Source organism: Sycon ciliatum, chromosome 6 (genome assembly GCF_964019385.1).
Source record: "Sycon ciliatum chromosome 6, ocSycCili1.1, whole genome shotgun sequence".
Lineage (NCBI taxonomy): Eukaryota > Metazoa > Porifera > Calcarea > Leucosolenida > Sycettidae > Sycon > Sycon ciliatum.
Genome location: NC_088648.1, coordinates 9,239,401 through 9,257,949, shown reverse-complemented (window position 1 = coordinate 9,257,949; position 18,549 = coordinate 9,239,401). Strand labels below are relative to the sequence as shown.

The following is an 18,549-nucleotide window of genomic DNA, read 5'->3' as shown; positions in this document are numbered from 1 at the left end:
GATGCTGAAGGCACCCCTCCTGCGCAGGTTGGACACATTCCATCGACAGTGTGTTCGCACGATCCTGAGTGTTACCCGAGACCAGCAGTGGCAGGAACACCTGTCAAGTGAAGACCTGGCGAAGCGCAGCGGCATGCCAGCCTCGCTGGAGGAGACCATTTGTGCGAATCGCCTTCGATGGCTTGGTCACCTCACAAGGATGGACGACACAAGGTTGCCAAAGCAGATCCTGTTTGCGGAGGGCACTAACAAGCGGCCCCACCATGGACCCAAGCGTCGTTGGAGAGATGTGGCAGCTTCAGACCTGAGTGCGACCGGTATCCCGGAGGCGCAATGGTACCACCTTGCTCAGGACCGGAGGGATTGGCGCGAGCGTAGCCGTCGGAAGCCACCAAGCCAGCCCCAACCAAGAGTGTTCGTCTGTGTCTGCGGCCGTGACTTTCGCCGTCCGAATAATTTATCCCGACACAAGAACTACTGCCTCGCCTAATAGCTATCATCGCCTTCGGCGATGGGCTTTCCAAAGGTCCTAAGGTGTGTGTGTGTGTGTGTGTCCCCTACGAAGCATGCACTATTTGCTTAGAAGACTTCTTCGCTAGAATGCCCATTCGGCAAATGAAGGTGGAATGTGTAATACTGATTCTCACAAAGATGTATACACGTGATCTCTTTCCAAGAATTCCTGAAGGTGATTGAGAGTGTTTCAAATTACAGCCATGTAAATGAGGAATTGAAGATAGTTTTTACAAAAAAAAGACAATCTTTAATTGCTCATTTACATGGCTGTGATTGGCTCTTGGGCAGTCGAGATCAAAACCAGGTTCCAGAACGTGTAATCGAGCACAGCTGCACTCACAACATTCACAGCAAGGTTTAACACAGCTGTGCTGCTGTCCAGCAAGATGGAGAGTATCGCCGTCACCACGCCCATCAGTAGTTTAGCGTTGCCCTTGACAACCACCCACGCCGAGTCAAGCAGCTGCATATAAGTATAACCAACAGAAAGAGCAGAGACGTGACAACGAAGAAATTCCTATTGCTTTTCATAGTCTACCGTGATGTCGTGTATAAAAGCCGAGCGTATCCCTGCAGAAGCCAATGTCAGTGTTAGGCTTCTATTCAAAACAGGTATTTCTATTCAAATCAGGTATTTCTATTCAAATCAGGTATTTCTATTCAAATCAGGTATTTCTATTCAAATCAGGTATTTCTATTCAAACCAGGTATTTCTATTCAAATCAGGTATTTCTATTCAAATCAGGTATTTCTATTCAAATCAGGTATTTCTATTCAAACCAGGTATTTCTATTCAAATCAGGTATTTCTATTCAAATCAGGTATTTCTATTCAAATCAGGTATTTCTATTCAAATCAGGTATTTCTATTGAAATCAGGTATTTCTATTCAAATCAGGTATTTCTATTGAAATCAGGTATTTCTATTCTAATCAGGTATTTCTATTCTAATCAGGTATTTCTATTTAAATCAGGTATTTCTATTCAAATCAGGTATTTCTATTCAAATCAGGTATTTCTATTCAAATCAGGTATTTCTATTCAAATCAGGTATTTCTATTCAAATCAGGTATTTCTATTCAAACCAGGTATTTCTATTCAAATCAGGTATTTCTATTCAAACCAGGTATTTCTATTCAAACCAGGTATTTCTATTCAAACCAGGTATTTCTATTCAAATCAGGTATTTCTATTCAAATCAGGTATTTCTATTCAAATCAGGTATTTCTATTGAAATCAGGTATTTCTATTGAAATCAGGTATTTCTATTCAAATCAGGTATTTCTATTGAAATCAGGTATTTCTATTCTAATCAGGTATTTCTATTTAAATCAGGTATTTCTATTTAAATCAGGTATTTCTATTCAAATCAGGTATTTCTATTCAAATCAGGTATTTCTATTCAAATCAGGTATTTCTATTCAAATCAGGTATTTCTATTCAAATCAGGTATTTCTATTCAAATCAGGTATTTCTATTCAAATCAGGTATTTCTATTGAAATCAGGTATTTCTATTCTAATCAGGTATTTCTATTCTAATCAGGTATTTCTATTCAAATCAGGTATTTCTATTCAAATCAGGTATTTCTATTCAAATCAGGTATTTCTATTCAAATCAGGTATTTCTATTCAAATCAGGTATTTCTATTCAAATCAGGTATTTCTATTCAAATCAGGTATTTCTATTCAAATCAGGTATTTCTATTCAAATCAGGTATTTCTATTCAAATCAGGTATTTCTATTCAAATCAGGTATTTCTATTCAAATCAGGTATTTCTATTCAAATCAGGTATTTCTATTCAAATCAGGTATTTCTATTCAAATCAGGTATTTCTATTCAAATCAGGTATTTTTATTCAAATCAGGTATTTCTATTCAAATCAGGTATTTTTATTCAAATCAGGTATTTCTATTCAAATCAGGTATTTCTATTCAAATCAGGTATTTCTATTCAAATCAGGTATTTCTATTCAAATCAGGTATTTCTATTCAAATCAGGTATTTCTATTCAAATCAGGTATTTCTATTCAAATCAGGTATTTCTATTCAAATCAGGTATTTCTATTCAAATCAGGTATTTCTATTCAAATCAGGTATTTCTATTCAAATCAGGTATTTCTATTCAAATCAGGTATTTCTATTCAAATCAGGTATTTCTATTCAAATCAGGTATTTCTATTCAAATCAGGTATTTCTATTCAAATCAGGTATTTCTATTCAAATCAGGTATTTCTATTCAAATCAGGTATTTCTATGTATGTGAACACTACTCTGAGTTTCAACCATCAGTATAACCTTTGTGTCCACTGCTTACAGGTATGACAACACTAAAGCTAACTGGTAGGCTTATAGGCCGACGGCGCATCTTGAAAACTATACTCTTGCTGTTGTTGTATTTCGAGTCGGAGAACAAAAGCTGAATACAGGCTTCTATCCTTCCAGGCCCGGAGCCAGCTCCTGAGGGGTGCTACGGGCCCAGGCCGACTGCAGGGCCGATCATTTACCCAGGCCCGGCTTTGATTCACGGGAGGATGAATCTCTAGCACTATGCTGCATTGCACCTGGCTGTTCCAGTTACACTAGGACATGCTGATATTGAGAGATACATGTCCATTGCATGTAGTTAGCAGAGTAGTTCTTACTTCACATAGAGAACAGTTTAGGAGAGAAAGAGAGAGAGAGAGAGAGAGAGAGAGAGAGAGAGAGAGAGAGAGAGAGAGAGAGAGAGAGAGAGAGAGAGAGACTCCGCAACGAGCAGGCGTGTAGCCGCAATGGGTCAGGGGGCACGTCGCCCCCCCCCCCCCCACTAAAAATGTTGGACCTAGGTTCAGCAAGCACATAATTACCATGAATAACATGTACCAACCATCCTACACATATGCAGTCGTGCAACCCACCAACCCCACCCCTAGAAGGGAGACCAGCCCCTGACGAGGATAGAGGTTCAGTGCTTTCCACATAATTGATCATACACGGATAATCCATGAAGCTAGAATTGGCAAACACTGGTCCGGCCATGGTCGCACAAGCCATACCAGTGACACCAGCCATACCTTCCAAAACGAAAAAATAAAATAAAAATTGGTCACTTACCGTATGCAATGTTGCCACATTGCTACTGACGGTAGTAAATACTGATGTCATGTTGATCTGAGAAGACACTTCACTGGCACTCAGTCCACTCACATTGCTACACACAACCACACTCTACAACAATACAGCACATGCACACACACACACACACACACACACACACACACACACACACACACCCACCCACCCACCCACCCACCCACCCACCCACCCACCCACCCACCCACCCACCCACCCACCCACCCACCCACACCCACACACACACACACACACACACACACACACACACACACACACACACACACACACACACACACACACACACACACACACACACACCCAAACACAAACACAAACCAGGAGTTAAACAGATCCAGAAGTACCATTACACCCAATCCAATCTAAGACCAAGTTCGAGTAAGTCCTTTCCAGGCATTACGCCTAGGCCACGGTATTGGAGCCAGCTTGGCTTCCCTGGCTTTAGTAGCTGCATCTGTGCCTTGATCCACAGAGGGTGGTGGTGTTCCTACGGATGCGGATAACTTGTCCTCCAGCCTAGTCTCACATGAACAGTGTATTTATAGGATTACAACAACATGCACTGCAAGGAGAAACATCAACACTTTAAAACATGTTTTGAAAGCCTATGTTGATTTGTCAACAAACAACCTCTCAATTACTTGCTTCTCAATCAAATACTCAGTCAAAGAGCTGAGAACAAAATATCTACATCGATTAACAGATAAAACAATAAAATAAAAAAAATAAAAAATTCGACGTGGTCGCGTACCGGGCAGGTCAAGAACAAGGAGTCGTACAACTCCCTGGTCAAGAACCACCTTACCGCTTCCGATTGACAGATGCCATGACAAAAATAAGTTTAGTTCTGGTCAGAGAAATTAAACCTCATAGAATATAGTAGCGCCGCGTTCACGTGCACAGACGAGTGTGTGTGTGTGTGTATGTGTAGTTGTAGAGGTGTGTAGCGGCCGACACGGTTTTACTCCCGAGTTTGGATTAAACAGGCTCTGGCCAGTACTGTCCATATATATGTACAGTAATACACAACAGAACAACAAGGACAATCAAGGCTTGTTTGCTGCTACTTTAAGTTTCATGCTCACGCAATCATCAGGCAACATGAAGATCGGGTGCCGGCCATGCCGGTATATATGCCAGGAGAGGGTGGTATAAATAATATAATATATACCGGCATGGTCGGCACCCGATCTTCATGTTGCCTGATGATTGCGTAAGCATGAAACTTAAAGTAGCAGCAAACAAGCCTTGATTGTCCTTGTCGTTCTGTTGTGTACTACGCTCTGCCTTTGTGGTGTTGAGCACTGTCAGCACTCTGGGTACATCCTTCGGTGTACAGTCATGTAGATACCGCAACACACAGTAATGCATGGACCACAGTAATGCATGGCCCACAGTAATGCATGGCCCACAGTAATGCATGGACCACAGTAATGCATGGATCACAGTAATGCATGGACCACAGTAATGCATGGCCCACAGTAATGCATGGCCCACAGTAATGCATGGACCACAGTAATGCATGGACCACAGTAATGCATGGATCACAGTAATGCATGGACCACAGTAATGCATGGCCCACAGTAATGCATGGACCACAGTAATGCATGGACCACAGTAATGCATGGACCACAGTAATGCATGGACCACAGTAATGCATGGACCACAGTAATGCATGGATCACAGTAATGCATGGACCACAGTAATGCATGGACCACAGTAATGCATGGACCACAGTAATGCATGGACCACAGTAATGCATGGACCACAGTAATGCATGGATCACAGTAATGCATGGATCACAGTAATGCATGGACCACAGTAATGCATGGACCACAGTAATGCATGGACCACAGTAATGCATGGACCACAGTAATGCATGGCCCACAGTAATGCATGGCCCACAGTAATGCATGGATCACAGTAATGCATGGTTCACAGGAATGCATGGACCACAGTAATGCATGGACCACAGTAATGCATGGACCACAGTGGTGTGGCCAACTACAGTGCTGGTAACTGAAATCAGACCCCCTGAGCGGGTCTAGTAGTCTCTGTTTCGTAGCGTTGTCATCCCGTGTTGGGTCTTTGCGATGTGAGCGCACCGCTCAGGGGTCGGATTTCAGTTGCTAGCACTGTAGTTCATGACATAGGCAATAAATCAGGTAATTTGGTCAACACAATTCATCAACTGCATCATGCAGCTGTACATCCCCTGAGTCTTCCTCTAATAGAAATGGCGGTGGACAAGATCCGAACAAAACAGATCAAGTAGTGTGTCTGGCAAAGCACACACACACACGCACGTGCACACACACATATATAAACACACACACACACACACGCACACAGATACACACACAGAGGCTTACTTCATTTGTCCATAGTCGCACAAGCTGATCCCAGGCAAGCATTAGCTGATCCTCGATATCATCGTTATCGCTGGATACCACAGATCTGACCTGACAGGCAAAACACAACAATGAACAATGAACAACGGACAATGCACTGATTGATACAGTCAACTTCGCTTATAGCGACACTCGGCGGGGCACCGAAAAAGTGTCCTTATTCGCGAAGTGTCGTTATACCCGAAGTCTCATTACCAGTATATGTGTCACAGTTGGATGGGACTTTGCTCTGGGCATGGAAATTCTGTCGTTATTCGCGAATTGTCGTTATACCCGCAGTCGTTATTAGCCAAGTTGACTGTACCGTATGGTATGTCTTTTCTGACTGACGGGCCGGATCCATGCTTGCGGTGAGAACCGGTTGCCTAGCTGCACATAATATTTTATGCTGAGAAGACAATCACTGAGGTGGCCCTTGACAATGCCGGCAGAAACATTGGCAGAAGTTGTTACTTTTTCTGGTGTGTTTTGTCACTTTGCATGTTTGGTATGTGGATAAAGAAATGGAGCAGAATTCAAGGAAGTGTCTGCTATAATGTTTGTATGGTTCTCTGCCAAATTTCACTGTTATTCTAACATAATCTGTCAATTTGAGCGCTATACGCATATGGCTACAAACAGGTGCTGCTGCTGTGAACATCACAATTCGTGGACATACACGCAGCCCCCCCCTCCCCTAATGGTAAACTGGCATGTCCATTCCCGAAGGGAACTCACGACCGCCGCTAACACCAGGTAAACCCTGAACAGCACAATACCTGGACATACACGCAATCCCCTCCCCTTGAGGGTGCCAAAGCCGGTCCAGTTGGCTCGGCTCAAGCCGTACCAATAGACTGGTTGAGTTTTTTTTGAGAGAAAAATATTTTGAGTTCTTCTAACATTTCGCATAGTGCAATGGTGGCAAATGGCCTTTTAAACGGCACGATTTGGCTTGATTTTTCAAGAATCCACAGAGGGAGGTCCCCCTTTTATTACACCCTTTGGGAGAAGCTGCACGAATCGATAATAGCTTCTGATGCCCATGCCCCCCCCCCCCCCCCAACAAAACACATGTGAATACACACCACCCCCACCCCCACACCTTCCCTCCCTCCCCACACACGCACGCACGCACACACCAGGGAATCCAGTGTCCCTCATTGAGGAGACGGAACGATACCTACCCCGGTGCGTATCCAATTTCGACCTTGCTGATGTGCTTGTTCCTTCATGCTTTGTAACATACCCGTGGCATTGCCTTCACCCTGCCACATACTTCAGCAAAGAAAATATGCAGTGCGCCACAAGCACACACACACACACACACACGCACACACACACACACACACACACACACACACAAACACACACTTGTTGCTCACTGCCAAAACTGGTCACGTGGGTCTCCCCGGGAGAGGGGAGGGACTCAAAAGGAATCTTGGAAAGATGACTCAATTGGCTATTGAACCGCCCAACGGCCGACACCCTCTGAAATCCCCAAAACTCTGGATGGACTTGAAAACGATCCCACTTATGGGCTCACCACACCTCAGTAAGTGGGTGAGGACAAGGTGCAGAAAAAGGATTGACGGCATCAGGGTATCCGTACCGGGATCCAACTGCAGTTACCTCTGCCCCTAGTGAAGGTAATACTTGCTACTAGTGTGGGTGGCTAGATTAGAGTGGATCTGATACAAGCTTCACTAGCACCATGATTACACAAGAGTTAATCTAGCCAGAAGTAGTCCATGGTTAACAGGTATGTATACTTCAAATAGAAAGTATATGAACCCTGGAACCAACGAAGGTGGTGGGTACAACATTACACCTTCAAGCAGCCGAGCCTGTTGGCAACAGACCCAACACTATCCGGCAAAAGTGTACCCACCGACCAAACTAGCTGGCACAAACACACACACACACACACTCACACATACACACACAAACACACACACACAAACACACACCGACTGGCTCTTTGTAACACTGTGCACTGTTCCAGGTCATACAAATCCCTGGGCAAGTCTACCAACACAGTCCCACAGCCAGGGAACAAGACAATATTTTGAACACAATTTCAAGCAGAGCAATTCCGGCACTAGCTGGAACTTGCCGTACCGCTCACCTTCTCAACTCTGGATACATCTCAATGACGTGCTGTCCAAGAGTGGTGCTTTGTTGAATGATGTGGCCCCTCTCACTTTGTACCTGCGCGCCATCACCATCCGCAACAAATACAAAACAAACTGAGCAACTGAATGCTGAGCACATAAAACAGTTCAGTGGAAACTGAGTAGCGAAAACTGGGCAGGGGGAACTGGGCAGGGGAACTGGGCAGGGAGAACTATGTAGTGGTAGGAACCGGAGCAGAACCATGTCAGAAGTGTTAAGACTATGTGAGATGCTAATCCAGCCCCCGAAAATTTATCTCTGACAGCTCTCTGAGAGGCTTGGCAGTGATGTAATCAAACTAATCATCTACAGTGTCCCCATTAACACGCAGACTTGACTTAAAGTCTGCGTGTAAACGCATTCTGATGCTTCCAATTGGAGACTCAACATTACAATTCATTTTAGCGTGGCCAGGTCTTACAGTCGCCTTGCTCCTTTCTACAATCTTAAATCCCTCGCCAATACTTCATTCTTCCAGCTAGTGTGCAACCAGATGCACTTATCTAAAAACTACTATAACAGCAGAATTGCCGGGCGGATTTACACAGTTCATGCATATCTCTAGCCAGTGCTTAACTTTGGAGTACCGAATGGGGACTAAAGTGGAAGTGACTGAAGAAGCTTATAGAACAGAAAAGTACCAAGGAACTACAAGTTACGCTATACGCTATACGCGACTGGAGAAGCTTTTGTGAAGTAAGGGATATGAGTCAATCAAGTTGTAAATCGCTTTGAAAAATCGTTCACTACATGAGGCTTGCCCTGCTGGGCTGTGAGCCGTACCTGAACAGCCAAGAAGAATGCCATCAGGAGAGTGGTCACACACAACACTAGGATCAACAGCAAGGGCACAAACTTGTCCGTTGTCGACAGCAGACCACTGACTATCTGAAAACAAGTGATGCGGAAAGTGAAGAAACCAGCAACGGAGAGAGAGAGAGAGAGAGAGAGAGAGAGAGAGAGAGAGAGAGAGAGAGAGAGAGAGAGAGACAGAGACAGACAGAGACAGAGAGAGAGAAACAGAGAGAGACATTGTGACTGCTGAAGGACAATTCTGTGGCAAAAGTAGCATGTGATGGAAAACACAGGCAGATACAATATGAACAATTCGTTCATAGAACACTTAAAAGCAGACTTCCCACTGATTTTTGCTCCAAAATTGTAGGACCTGCATCTGCACCTGCATCTCCACCTGCATCTGCATCTGCATCTGCATCTGCACCTTCATCTGCATCTGCACCTGCATCTGCATCTGCACCTGCATCTGCACCTGCATCTGCATCTGCATCTGCATCTACATCAGTTTGTGGATGAACACCTGCAACCAAATTCTTTAACTTAATTGACTTTAACATAAGCCAATCAAGCAATATCATTTAATACCATAAAAATATTGACACTGCATTTTACATACCTTCTTGTCTCCTTGGCTGATAAATCTGAGGATAGCGCGCATTGGTGGAGGCATGAGCACATCTCGACGCGAGTGTATCCATGTACCGATCAAGTGCTGGGGTCTGGAAAGCTGCAAAATGTGCCACAGAAATACAGCATGAGACTATGTCTTGGGGGGCTAATGCCCACTCAAAAACACACACACACACACACAAACACATCTCCCCTCCCCAAACACGCAAATACACAAATACACGCATATCTCTCTTGCAAATGCCGCCTCGCCTATTGAATAATCTGCGAGGACATAATAGTTTTAATAGAGCTATGATTAAAATGAAGGCCGCAGACATTGCGCAACTCAGTTACTTGTTTGACATGTATGTGTATTTAATAAGTATATAACAACAATAATTCCCAAGCTCTACCTGTAGGATATTCAAACATTACACCCTCCAACAAGACCCCCCCCCCCCCCCCACATACACACACATAACTCGCGTAAGTGCATTTTAGCACAATGAAAGAGACCATTTATGTTGACAGTTTCTTGCTTTGAAAGCACAATGTGAAATTTCTAATCAGAGTAGAGAAATGTAATACAGGGCTGCATACTAACATAGACAATGGTGTCTGCGTGTTTCATATGCAAACAAATAACTGCAGTATTGGCTATAAGAAAGCTCACAGGGCAATAAAAACCTCTCCAGATCCAGTAGCCACTTGACTCTATACTTCAACCTCACGAACAATAACAGGCTTCTACTACCAGATCGATTGTCGTTACTCGCAACGCTAACTGTTCAATGCGTGCTCCCTAGCCCACAACAATTCATTTACTTATAAAGCATCTCCTGGCTCGCCGAAAGACTGCCAAAAGTGAGAATGTGATCTGTTTTGTGTGTATCCGTATTTAACCCTTTGTGTACCAGCCCCATCTGGAACCGTAACGTATGTTACGGTTCGATGCGCCGTTCGGCGGCGTCCTTGCTCCGATCTACTCGCGGTTTGTTGCGCTGGACAGTTGAGATCCCACTGCAAATTTTGATGTATGCTGTGGGTAGGTTGCCATTTGAAAGTATGGAGAACGACCGCGGCGAAACGTGCGCTTTGAAAATTCAGACTCTCCACAGGCCCTGGCCTAAGCCGGGGGGGGGGGGGGGGGGGGGGGGAGGGTCTCCGAGATGAAGGGTGGCGACCAACCACGGCTAACTAATTCGCAACTCACCAGCTTGCGGGTGGTGTCAACAATGCTGAATCGCTCCAGGATGAGTCGTACCACAATCAACGTGGCAGGGATGAGCAGCAAGCACAGCAGCCACGGGAACTTGTAGAGAATGAGAGCAAGGCAGCACCATACAACGACGTAACAGTAGCCACCGCTGTGTTCCAACTCAAGACCAATGAACTCCTGGAATACACTGCGCTTGCGATGGGCACGGTTGCTCCACGAGCGACGCAGTTCGTAGCTGGTGGGAGAGTCGCGTCCTGTTCACACACACACAACACACACACACACACACACACACACACACACACACACACACACACACACACACACACACATTTGTGCGTGCATGTGCACCCACGCACATACACACACACACGCACACACACACATTTGTGCGTGCATGTGCACCCACGCACATACACACACACACGCACACACACATACAAACACATAAACAGACACGTATGCACACACAAAGACATACCAACATGAAAGTACCACACTCAGCACTGCTCCCTAACTGTAACGCATCACGTCTGCATCACGTCTGCATCACGTCTGCATCACGTCTGCATCACGTCTGCATCACGTCTGCATCACGTCTGCATCACGTCTGCATCACGTCTGCATCACGTCTGCATCACGTCTGCATCACGTCTGCATCACGTCTGCATCACGTCTGCATCACGTCTGCATCACGTCTGCATCACGCCTGCATCACGTCTGCATCACGTCTGCATCACGTCTGCATCACGTCTGCATCACGTCTGCATCACGTCTACATCACGTCTGCATCACGTCTGCATCACGTCTGCATCACGTCTGCATCACGTCTGCATCACGTCTGCATCACGTCTGCATCACGTCTGCATCACGTCTGCATCACGTCTGCATCACGTCTACATCACGTCTGCATCACGTCTGCATCACGTCTGCATCACGTCTGCACAATGTCCCATGCCAGTGATGTGCTATACAGTAAAAACACAGTTTACTGGAAAAGAAGGGGATTCGCAGTCATTGAAACAGGACACAATGTTCTGGAGTGAATACCCACGCATATTTCATGCCTTCAAATCTCCCAGCTCGCAGACTTGTTAAACAGGGAGTCGTACATTCTAGGAAGACGACATAGGACGAAGTAACCAATACTGCATGTAACATGCAATCGCAATTCAGGATTTGAACTACTAAATCCTAATGCATTCCAGACATACAAACGAAGCCATGGGCACACAAATGGGCACACAAGTCGGACCTAGCCCAAGAGCGACTGTAATGGGCAGGCCAGAACCAAAACCCACATCAGTTCACGCTCCCAGTGTCTGCTCCAGCGCCGGGTGAGCCGGGTAATCCACCCGGTTGGGCGGCGCTTCGACCCGGTTGAAAATACAGTACCGGGTCACCTGTGACCCGGTTGGTACTTTACACTTTCGAACTTTGAAAGGACTGACTACATGGCTTGTATGAAGGGAGTCGTCAAATATTTGACGACTCCCTGCTTGTATGTGTCAGATATATCATTGGGCCTAGTTATTGTTTATTGTCCGAATTAAAATAAACCAGCCAACCAGTTAAAGCATGTGACTCGGCTGGTAAGACAGCGCCAGGTACATGTGTACCCGGCTCCGACCCGGTTGAAATGGTTGCGCCAGGTACACGTGTACCCGGCTGTCCTACAATCCTAGAGCAGACACTGGTTCCAGGTGCCTGTGTGGTCTCCCTAGATGCTACGACTCCATGAGTTCAACCCACATGTCTGCAACCTCATCTAAAGTAGGTGTTTATGCACACATGCATGCTCAAGAAGGCGCTCACTACATCATCAGCACACACGCATACACACGTGAGCACGATCCACACGCGGTCGACCGAATGGTTACTCGCTCCACACTGCCACGTATGTACATTGCACTGCAAGCACTACCCACACTTTGACAAAGAGAGCTACTTGCTCCAAAGTATTGTACCTGGAGAGGATGGGGGTACGGGTCGTGTATCAGTTTCGTCATGCGACAGTGATGACAGCAGCAACTCGGAAGCCTGTTCTTCCTCTCGATCTTCATCTTCATCATCATGCTGCTCTGCGGAGATAAGGAAAATGGGGAGATAAAAAACGAAAAAAGGTAAATTATCGTGTCCGTTCCCGAAGGGAACTCACGACGACCGCTAACACCCGGTAAACCCTAGCGGCAGACGCAGAGCCTAACGGTGGAGGTGAGTGGATAAGTCTCACAACCATTGGCACAAGTGCCGAGAAACGGGGAGATAGGTACATGGAATATACACATTGAGACTAAGGGGCAAATGCAGTCAATTTGTCACCAGCAGAAACAATGCTCTAGAAGGATAACTAGATGTCGGTTCCGGGAAATTGGGATTCACTGACCTATTCCAGACTAAAGGAAATCAAGAATTCGCATCACCAACACCAGCTCATTCTCATACTGTCCTTATGCTGCTCTCGGTCTTTGTCTTTGTATCTCTATCTCTTTCCGTCTCACAAATAGTACCTCCTTTAGAAAAATAATTGTTGTACAATATCAGCAAAATGTCTGGCAAGATCCACCACCAGAATGAACTTGAAGACTCCACTGCAGCCGTATTTGCTGTTGGATAAGATGTAGGCGAAAAGACTAAATGCACACCCTGCATTATGACGATAAACACACGCCAACCGCAAACACCTCTCTAAGCTGAAAAGTTACACTCCGGCATAAAGAGTCTTCTTCTCACAACCACCGCCATCAGTTCGCGCCTGGTTGATGCATGGCGGGTGAACGCGGACATAGCAAGCTGGCGCATAAGACAGTGCTTGACAAGGCGCAAGATTCGAACCGATATACAGTTGCGTTCGGTAAAATCCGACCCAACGTGCAAAGCTGTCGCCCTGGACCAGTTTTGATTACATCATTGTGCAATGTAAATTGTGCACATCAAGCAGCATTCGGGCCACTTCCACGGCATCAAGGGCCGTGCAAGTTGAGGACGCGAAATATACCCTTTGGGTCAGATTTCACAGAGTACAACTTAACCAGGGTGTACCTATGCAGCCTAGACAGCCTGGGTGTGCCAGGCATGTGCAGACCGTCATTTAACCAGGTGTGTCGCTACCGCTATACTATTCAACCATGGCTCATCAGCAGAACGAAACCTAGAGAAATAGATGAGACAAAGTGAAGGACACAGGTGCAGCCGTGGCCCAATAAATCTGACCCACATGCCGAAAGCAGTACCAAGGCTCATGCGACTGCTGCAGCCCTCGCATAGGCTTATTGGACCGTGTACGACGAAATTGAATAGGAAACTTGACGATACTTTCGACTCGTGGGTCAGATTTCTTTGGCCCCGACTGTATAAGAATACAAGCAGCAATGAAATTACTTATCTCAAAGCTGTCCAGCTAGTGCACCCAGAAGACACAACGATGTCACAAGGATGATGAGTGAGAGTCGATACGATGGCACCAGAGTAGCAAGGTAGAGCAGAAAGGTGAACCAGACGATGGAGGACAGGTGACGCATCACGTGCCGCGTCCGGCCCGACCAGAAGAAGACGATGAGCACCGCGTAGCCCGCAATGACCGTCTACACCTGCCTTGGAGCACACCAGCATGAACATTGTGCTGCAATGAATACGTTGAACGACAATTGCTTCTCTATTGACGTAGCTGGTTAGTGTGATGGCGAGACAGCCCGGGGGGGGGGGGGGGAGAGGGGGGGGGGGAGGGGGGGGGGAGGGTTACTGATTTGTTGTGATGTATTTAGTCACCGACTGTGAGTAAACAACTGAATACCGTATTTTCAGGAATATATGCCGCACGGGAGAAAAAGCGGCACCCCCATTGTTTTGGGCACACAATACAGATGTCTACCTTATTTATCACCGTTAAATTGATCATCGGAGTATAAGTCCCCCCAATTTTTGGGGGGGGGGGGGAGGTGAATTTGAGTGTTCAAAGTGCGGCTTATACTCCGTAAATATACGGTAACTAGAGAGTCAAAATGTTCCGAGTTATGACTAACTGTCCACTAACGTAACCAGATCTTATACAGTCAGCCATACGGTCATAACTCGTAACATTTTGTCCTTCTCCTTTTTCACCATAATTTAATCGGCTCACCATCCGAGTTCAATTAGAGAGTCCATTGCATTATCACAACACACTCACCAGATAAATGTAACCGTAAACTCTGACGAACTCCATGAAGTGCGATGCTGTGTCTAGACCCTCAATAGAGCGTTGCAGCGCAGCGAACACTGGCAAGTGATTGAGAATGTAAACACATGTCAGCAGGCCCGCCATGCACGCCATGGCCTTCCACTGACGATACAGAACATCCTGCGACGTACGACAGGCCAGGCCAGGCCAGGAAATGCAGCGGCAGCACGATTATTCCCAGCCACAGTGGTGTGTTGTTAATCTGCATGAGCCGGAGCCTCGCGTTCAGGACGTGCGTGCTGCGATGCTTGATCGGGAACAAGAATACTCCGCACAGCACAGCCCAGAGGAGAGGTCTCAGAAATGCAGAGAACACCTGATACAGTGCGAACGCTACGATGCCCACAATCACAACAAACACATTGGCTGCCGACTGGTAGAACGCTTTGGTCACTTCGGTCTTGTTCAGTGCCTCTTCGCCCAGCAGTCGGCCTATCGTATAGTCAAACAACGTATCCTCGAGTGAATTCTGAAAAATCATCCGTCGTCTCTGACCCATGGCGGATCTACCGGAGCGAGCTGAGAAGGCGGCGGAAGGTAGCGATACCGATGGATCGTCATCGCTAGCGCTGCCAGTAGCGGTAACACAGGCATCATTTTTATCCCAAAGGCGTTTCGGGGGTGAGGCAGAAACGAGAGCCACTATTTTATTCGGAGGGTACGACTTGGAATGTTTCAATGAGTCCAATGAAAATTATCTGCATGCAGCGTAGCTGGACAGATTGCTTTTCAAAGCAAAAACAATCAACAAACAGAAACACAAACAGCGAAAACAAAAGCATTTTTCTACATCCACAAAAAAATTACGTAATCTTTCGGTTTTGAAGGCCGCGCATTAAGGGTTTCCAGATTATTCGCAAGAAATTGCGTATTATTGAGATGCAAGATATTGTAGTCGAGCATCAATTCAAGATTCAAATCCAAAAAATGGTGCTATGCGAAAAATGTCTAAAAAATATTCAAAAAATCACTCAAAACCCGAAAATTATCTACCCGTTGCCATGGCAACGATGACGTAACATTATGCATGACAGCGCTGAGCTCAGATCAGAGGCCACGTGCACTGAAGTCGAAATTTTTTCAGGCCCATCGTGGCACGTGATCGGTGCCTTTGGTCCCCCAGATTTCCAAAACACCTCAAAAAGAGGTCTAAAAAAGGTAGAATTTGGTCAAAATTTCCGGAAAACTGTCGAATTTGCGAAAAATCACGGAAAAACAGCAAAATTCGAAAAAATCCAAAGATCCAAAAAACACCCCAGGCATTATTCAAAAAGATAATCTGGAAACCCCTACCGCGCATTAGGCCTTTCCGGATTATGCGTTTTTTCCTGGTCTAAAATGGAAATGGAAAGTGTTTTGAAAAACCCGGCGCGCGCGCATGGCATATGGCGCCCAGCGCACGTCACGTGCACGCGTAGATCTACGTGTACGTACATGTACATGTACATGTACGTGTGGTTGGACTTGTCTTTCTACATACTGTAAAAGCCATTTATAGGGGAAGTTAAGGTGGCAGACTACCCAAAAATTCGCTGAAAAATCGAATTTGTAAATTCATATTGAGTGCTACGTCAGTTGAAAGAGCATGAATAGCTGCAAATTCTCTGAAAATTGGGTCCCGATCTGACCGGCCGTTCAAGAGTTATGGCCGAAAATGTGCCCTTGGCCCCTTGCAAGGAAAGATTTTTTTGTTGCACGCTGTCATTTGTTGGCAGCACTGTATTTGAAAGTGAGCAGACCGTGCGCAACTTGTCGTATCATGGAAACACGTGAAAGTGTGCAGAATTTTGCTCCAAGTCCAAAAAATCAGGTTTTTGAGCCACGTATTGGGCTGCAGGGCGGCGGGCGAAGCCCGCCGCCGTGCAGCAGAACTTTTGCCGGCACCCTCGTGACGTTGCAGATATGTGGCTTGATTATTGTAGTTGACGTTGATTTAGTGACTTTGGCAAGTTTGAGTCGTGTCAAGAAGTCAGGTAGGATTCAGTACTAGGCAGTAGTGAAACGTGAGTGGTAGTCTTTGCCGGTTTCTGAGGGCATCCTGGATTTGGTGTGCAGCGCTGTGGAAATGGGTTGCTGTGGAGGTCCCAGCACTGGATGTTGTATCAAAGGTACGACCTCGTAGCACGTGCTAAACCTAAAAAAATTCAAAATTGACCTGTGTCTGTGGGAGTGTGTGAGAGAACGCCCACTCGTTCCGATGTGACAGATTCCAGGGCCTCGTTGAGGGGCCCTACCCCATCACCCATGGCTGCTTCTGGACTTGTTCTAGGTTTGAGTCCCGCGCACGAACAGAATGAGCACGAAAATGTGAAAAAATTGTAAATGCATTTGTTTGGCTCCTGGGTGGCTCGCGCACCGTGGCACTATGCCGGAAATTTGAGTTTTTCCGGCCTGGAAAGCCTGTCAGTGAGGCGCAAGAACTTGTAAATCATGTCCTGAGGGCCAGCATAGTGGCAGGAGTGTGGGGTCAAAATTTCACTCAAATCCATTGAGAATCACCAAAGTTACGGTCAATTGAATGCCATATGAAATTTATGGGTAGGCTGCCCCCTTAAAGGGGAAGTTAGGGCAAAAATTAAAATTTCACCAATTGTAGTCTTCGGGGTGCTGAGTCGAATGGTCTTGGTCCGAGAAAGCTCAGACGCTCCCTTCCCACTTGAATCCCAATCGAACTCGCGCACTTCCACCGAAACTGGGTGACTGCGCCCTACTAGATGGGGATTTGTATGCAAAATGTCACTAAAAGCGCCATTTCGTTCTTATAAAAGCACGGATGACCACGATTGGCCCATATGTTGTAGTCTTTTGGACGCTGAGTCGACTGGTTTTGGTCCGAAAAGGCTGCGATGCAGCGTTCCTCCTTTATTCCCAATCGAACATGGTTGAACAAGCGGTCACATGCTCCTGCGTACACCAGTCACCTGGTCACCGTGCCTGCAGGGTACAACTTACTAGCCTTTTTTGACCTTTATTGGGTGCAGTCCTGTCACTCGAGTTGAACTCGAGTTGAACCTTGGTGTGAAAGTTGTCGCCTGCTGGCGTGGTGACCAGGTGATTTGGGCACCCAGGAGCACGGGACCACTTGTTCAACCATGTTCGATTGGGAATAAAGGAGGAACGCTGCATCGCAGCCTTTTCGGACCAAAACCAGTCGACTCAGCGTCCAAAAGACTACAACATTGGAGCCAATCGCGGTCATCCGTGCTTTAATAAGAACGAAATGGCGCTTTTAGTGACATTTTGCATACAAATCCCCATCTAGTAGGGCGCAGTCACCCAGTTTCAGTGGAAGTGCGCGAGTTCGATTGGGATTCAAGTAGGAAGGGAGCGTCTCAGCTTTCTCGGACCAAGACCATTCGACTCAGCGCCCCGAAGACTACAACTGGTGAAATTTTAATTTTTGCCTTAAAAAAAAAAGTAAATAATCGTATCCGTTCCCGAAGGGAACTCACGACGGCCGGTAACACCCGATAAACCCTAGCGGCAG

General features: G+C 46.1%; 1 protein-coding gene across 1 annotated transcript in view; it reads right to left on the bottom strand.

Moving 5' to 3' along the window:
* The window catches only part of LOC135820018 (transmembrane protein 245-like), a 25,871-nt gene extending 10,716 nt beyond the window's left edge, over positions 1–15,155 (bottom strand). The window contains exons 1-11 of the mRNA XM_065333318.1: positions 15,012–15,155; positions 14,225–14,243; positions 12,811–12,924; positions 10,838–11,097; positions 9,629–9,739; positions 8,998–9,102; positions 8,168–8,250; positions 7,227–7,317; positions 6,022–6,111; positions 3,611–3,724; positions 857–979 (exon numbers count right to left, since the gene is read on the bottom strand). Of these exons, the coding sequence (XP_065189390.1) occupies positions 857–979; positions 3,611–3,724; positions 6,022–6,111; positions 7,227–7,317; positions 8,168–8,250; positions 8,998–9,102; positions 9,629–9,739; positions 10,838–11,097; positions 12,811–12,924; positions 14,225–14,243; positions 15,012–15,155 (1,254 nt within the window). The remainder of the gene's footprint in view (positions 1–856; positions 980–3,610; positions 3,725–6,021; positions 6,112–7,226; positions 7,318–8,167; positions 8,251–8,997; positions 9,103–9,628; positions 9,740–10,837; positions 11,098–12,810; positions 12,925–14,224; positions 14,244–15,011) is intronic.
* Positions 15,156–18,549: the final 3,394 nt, after the last annotated feature.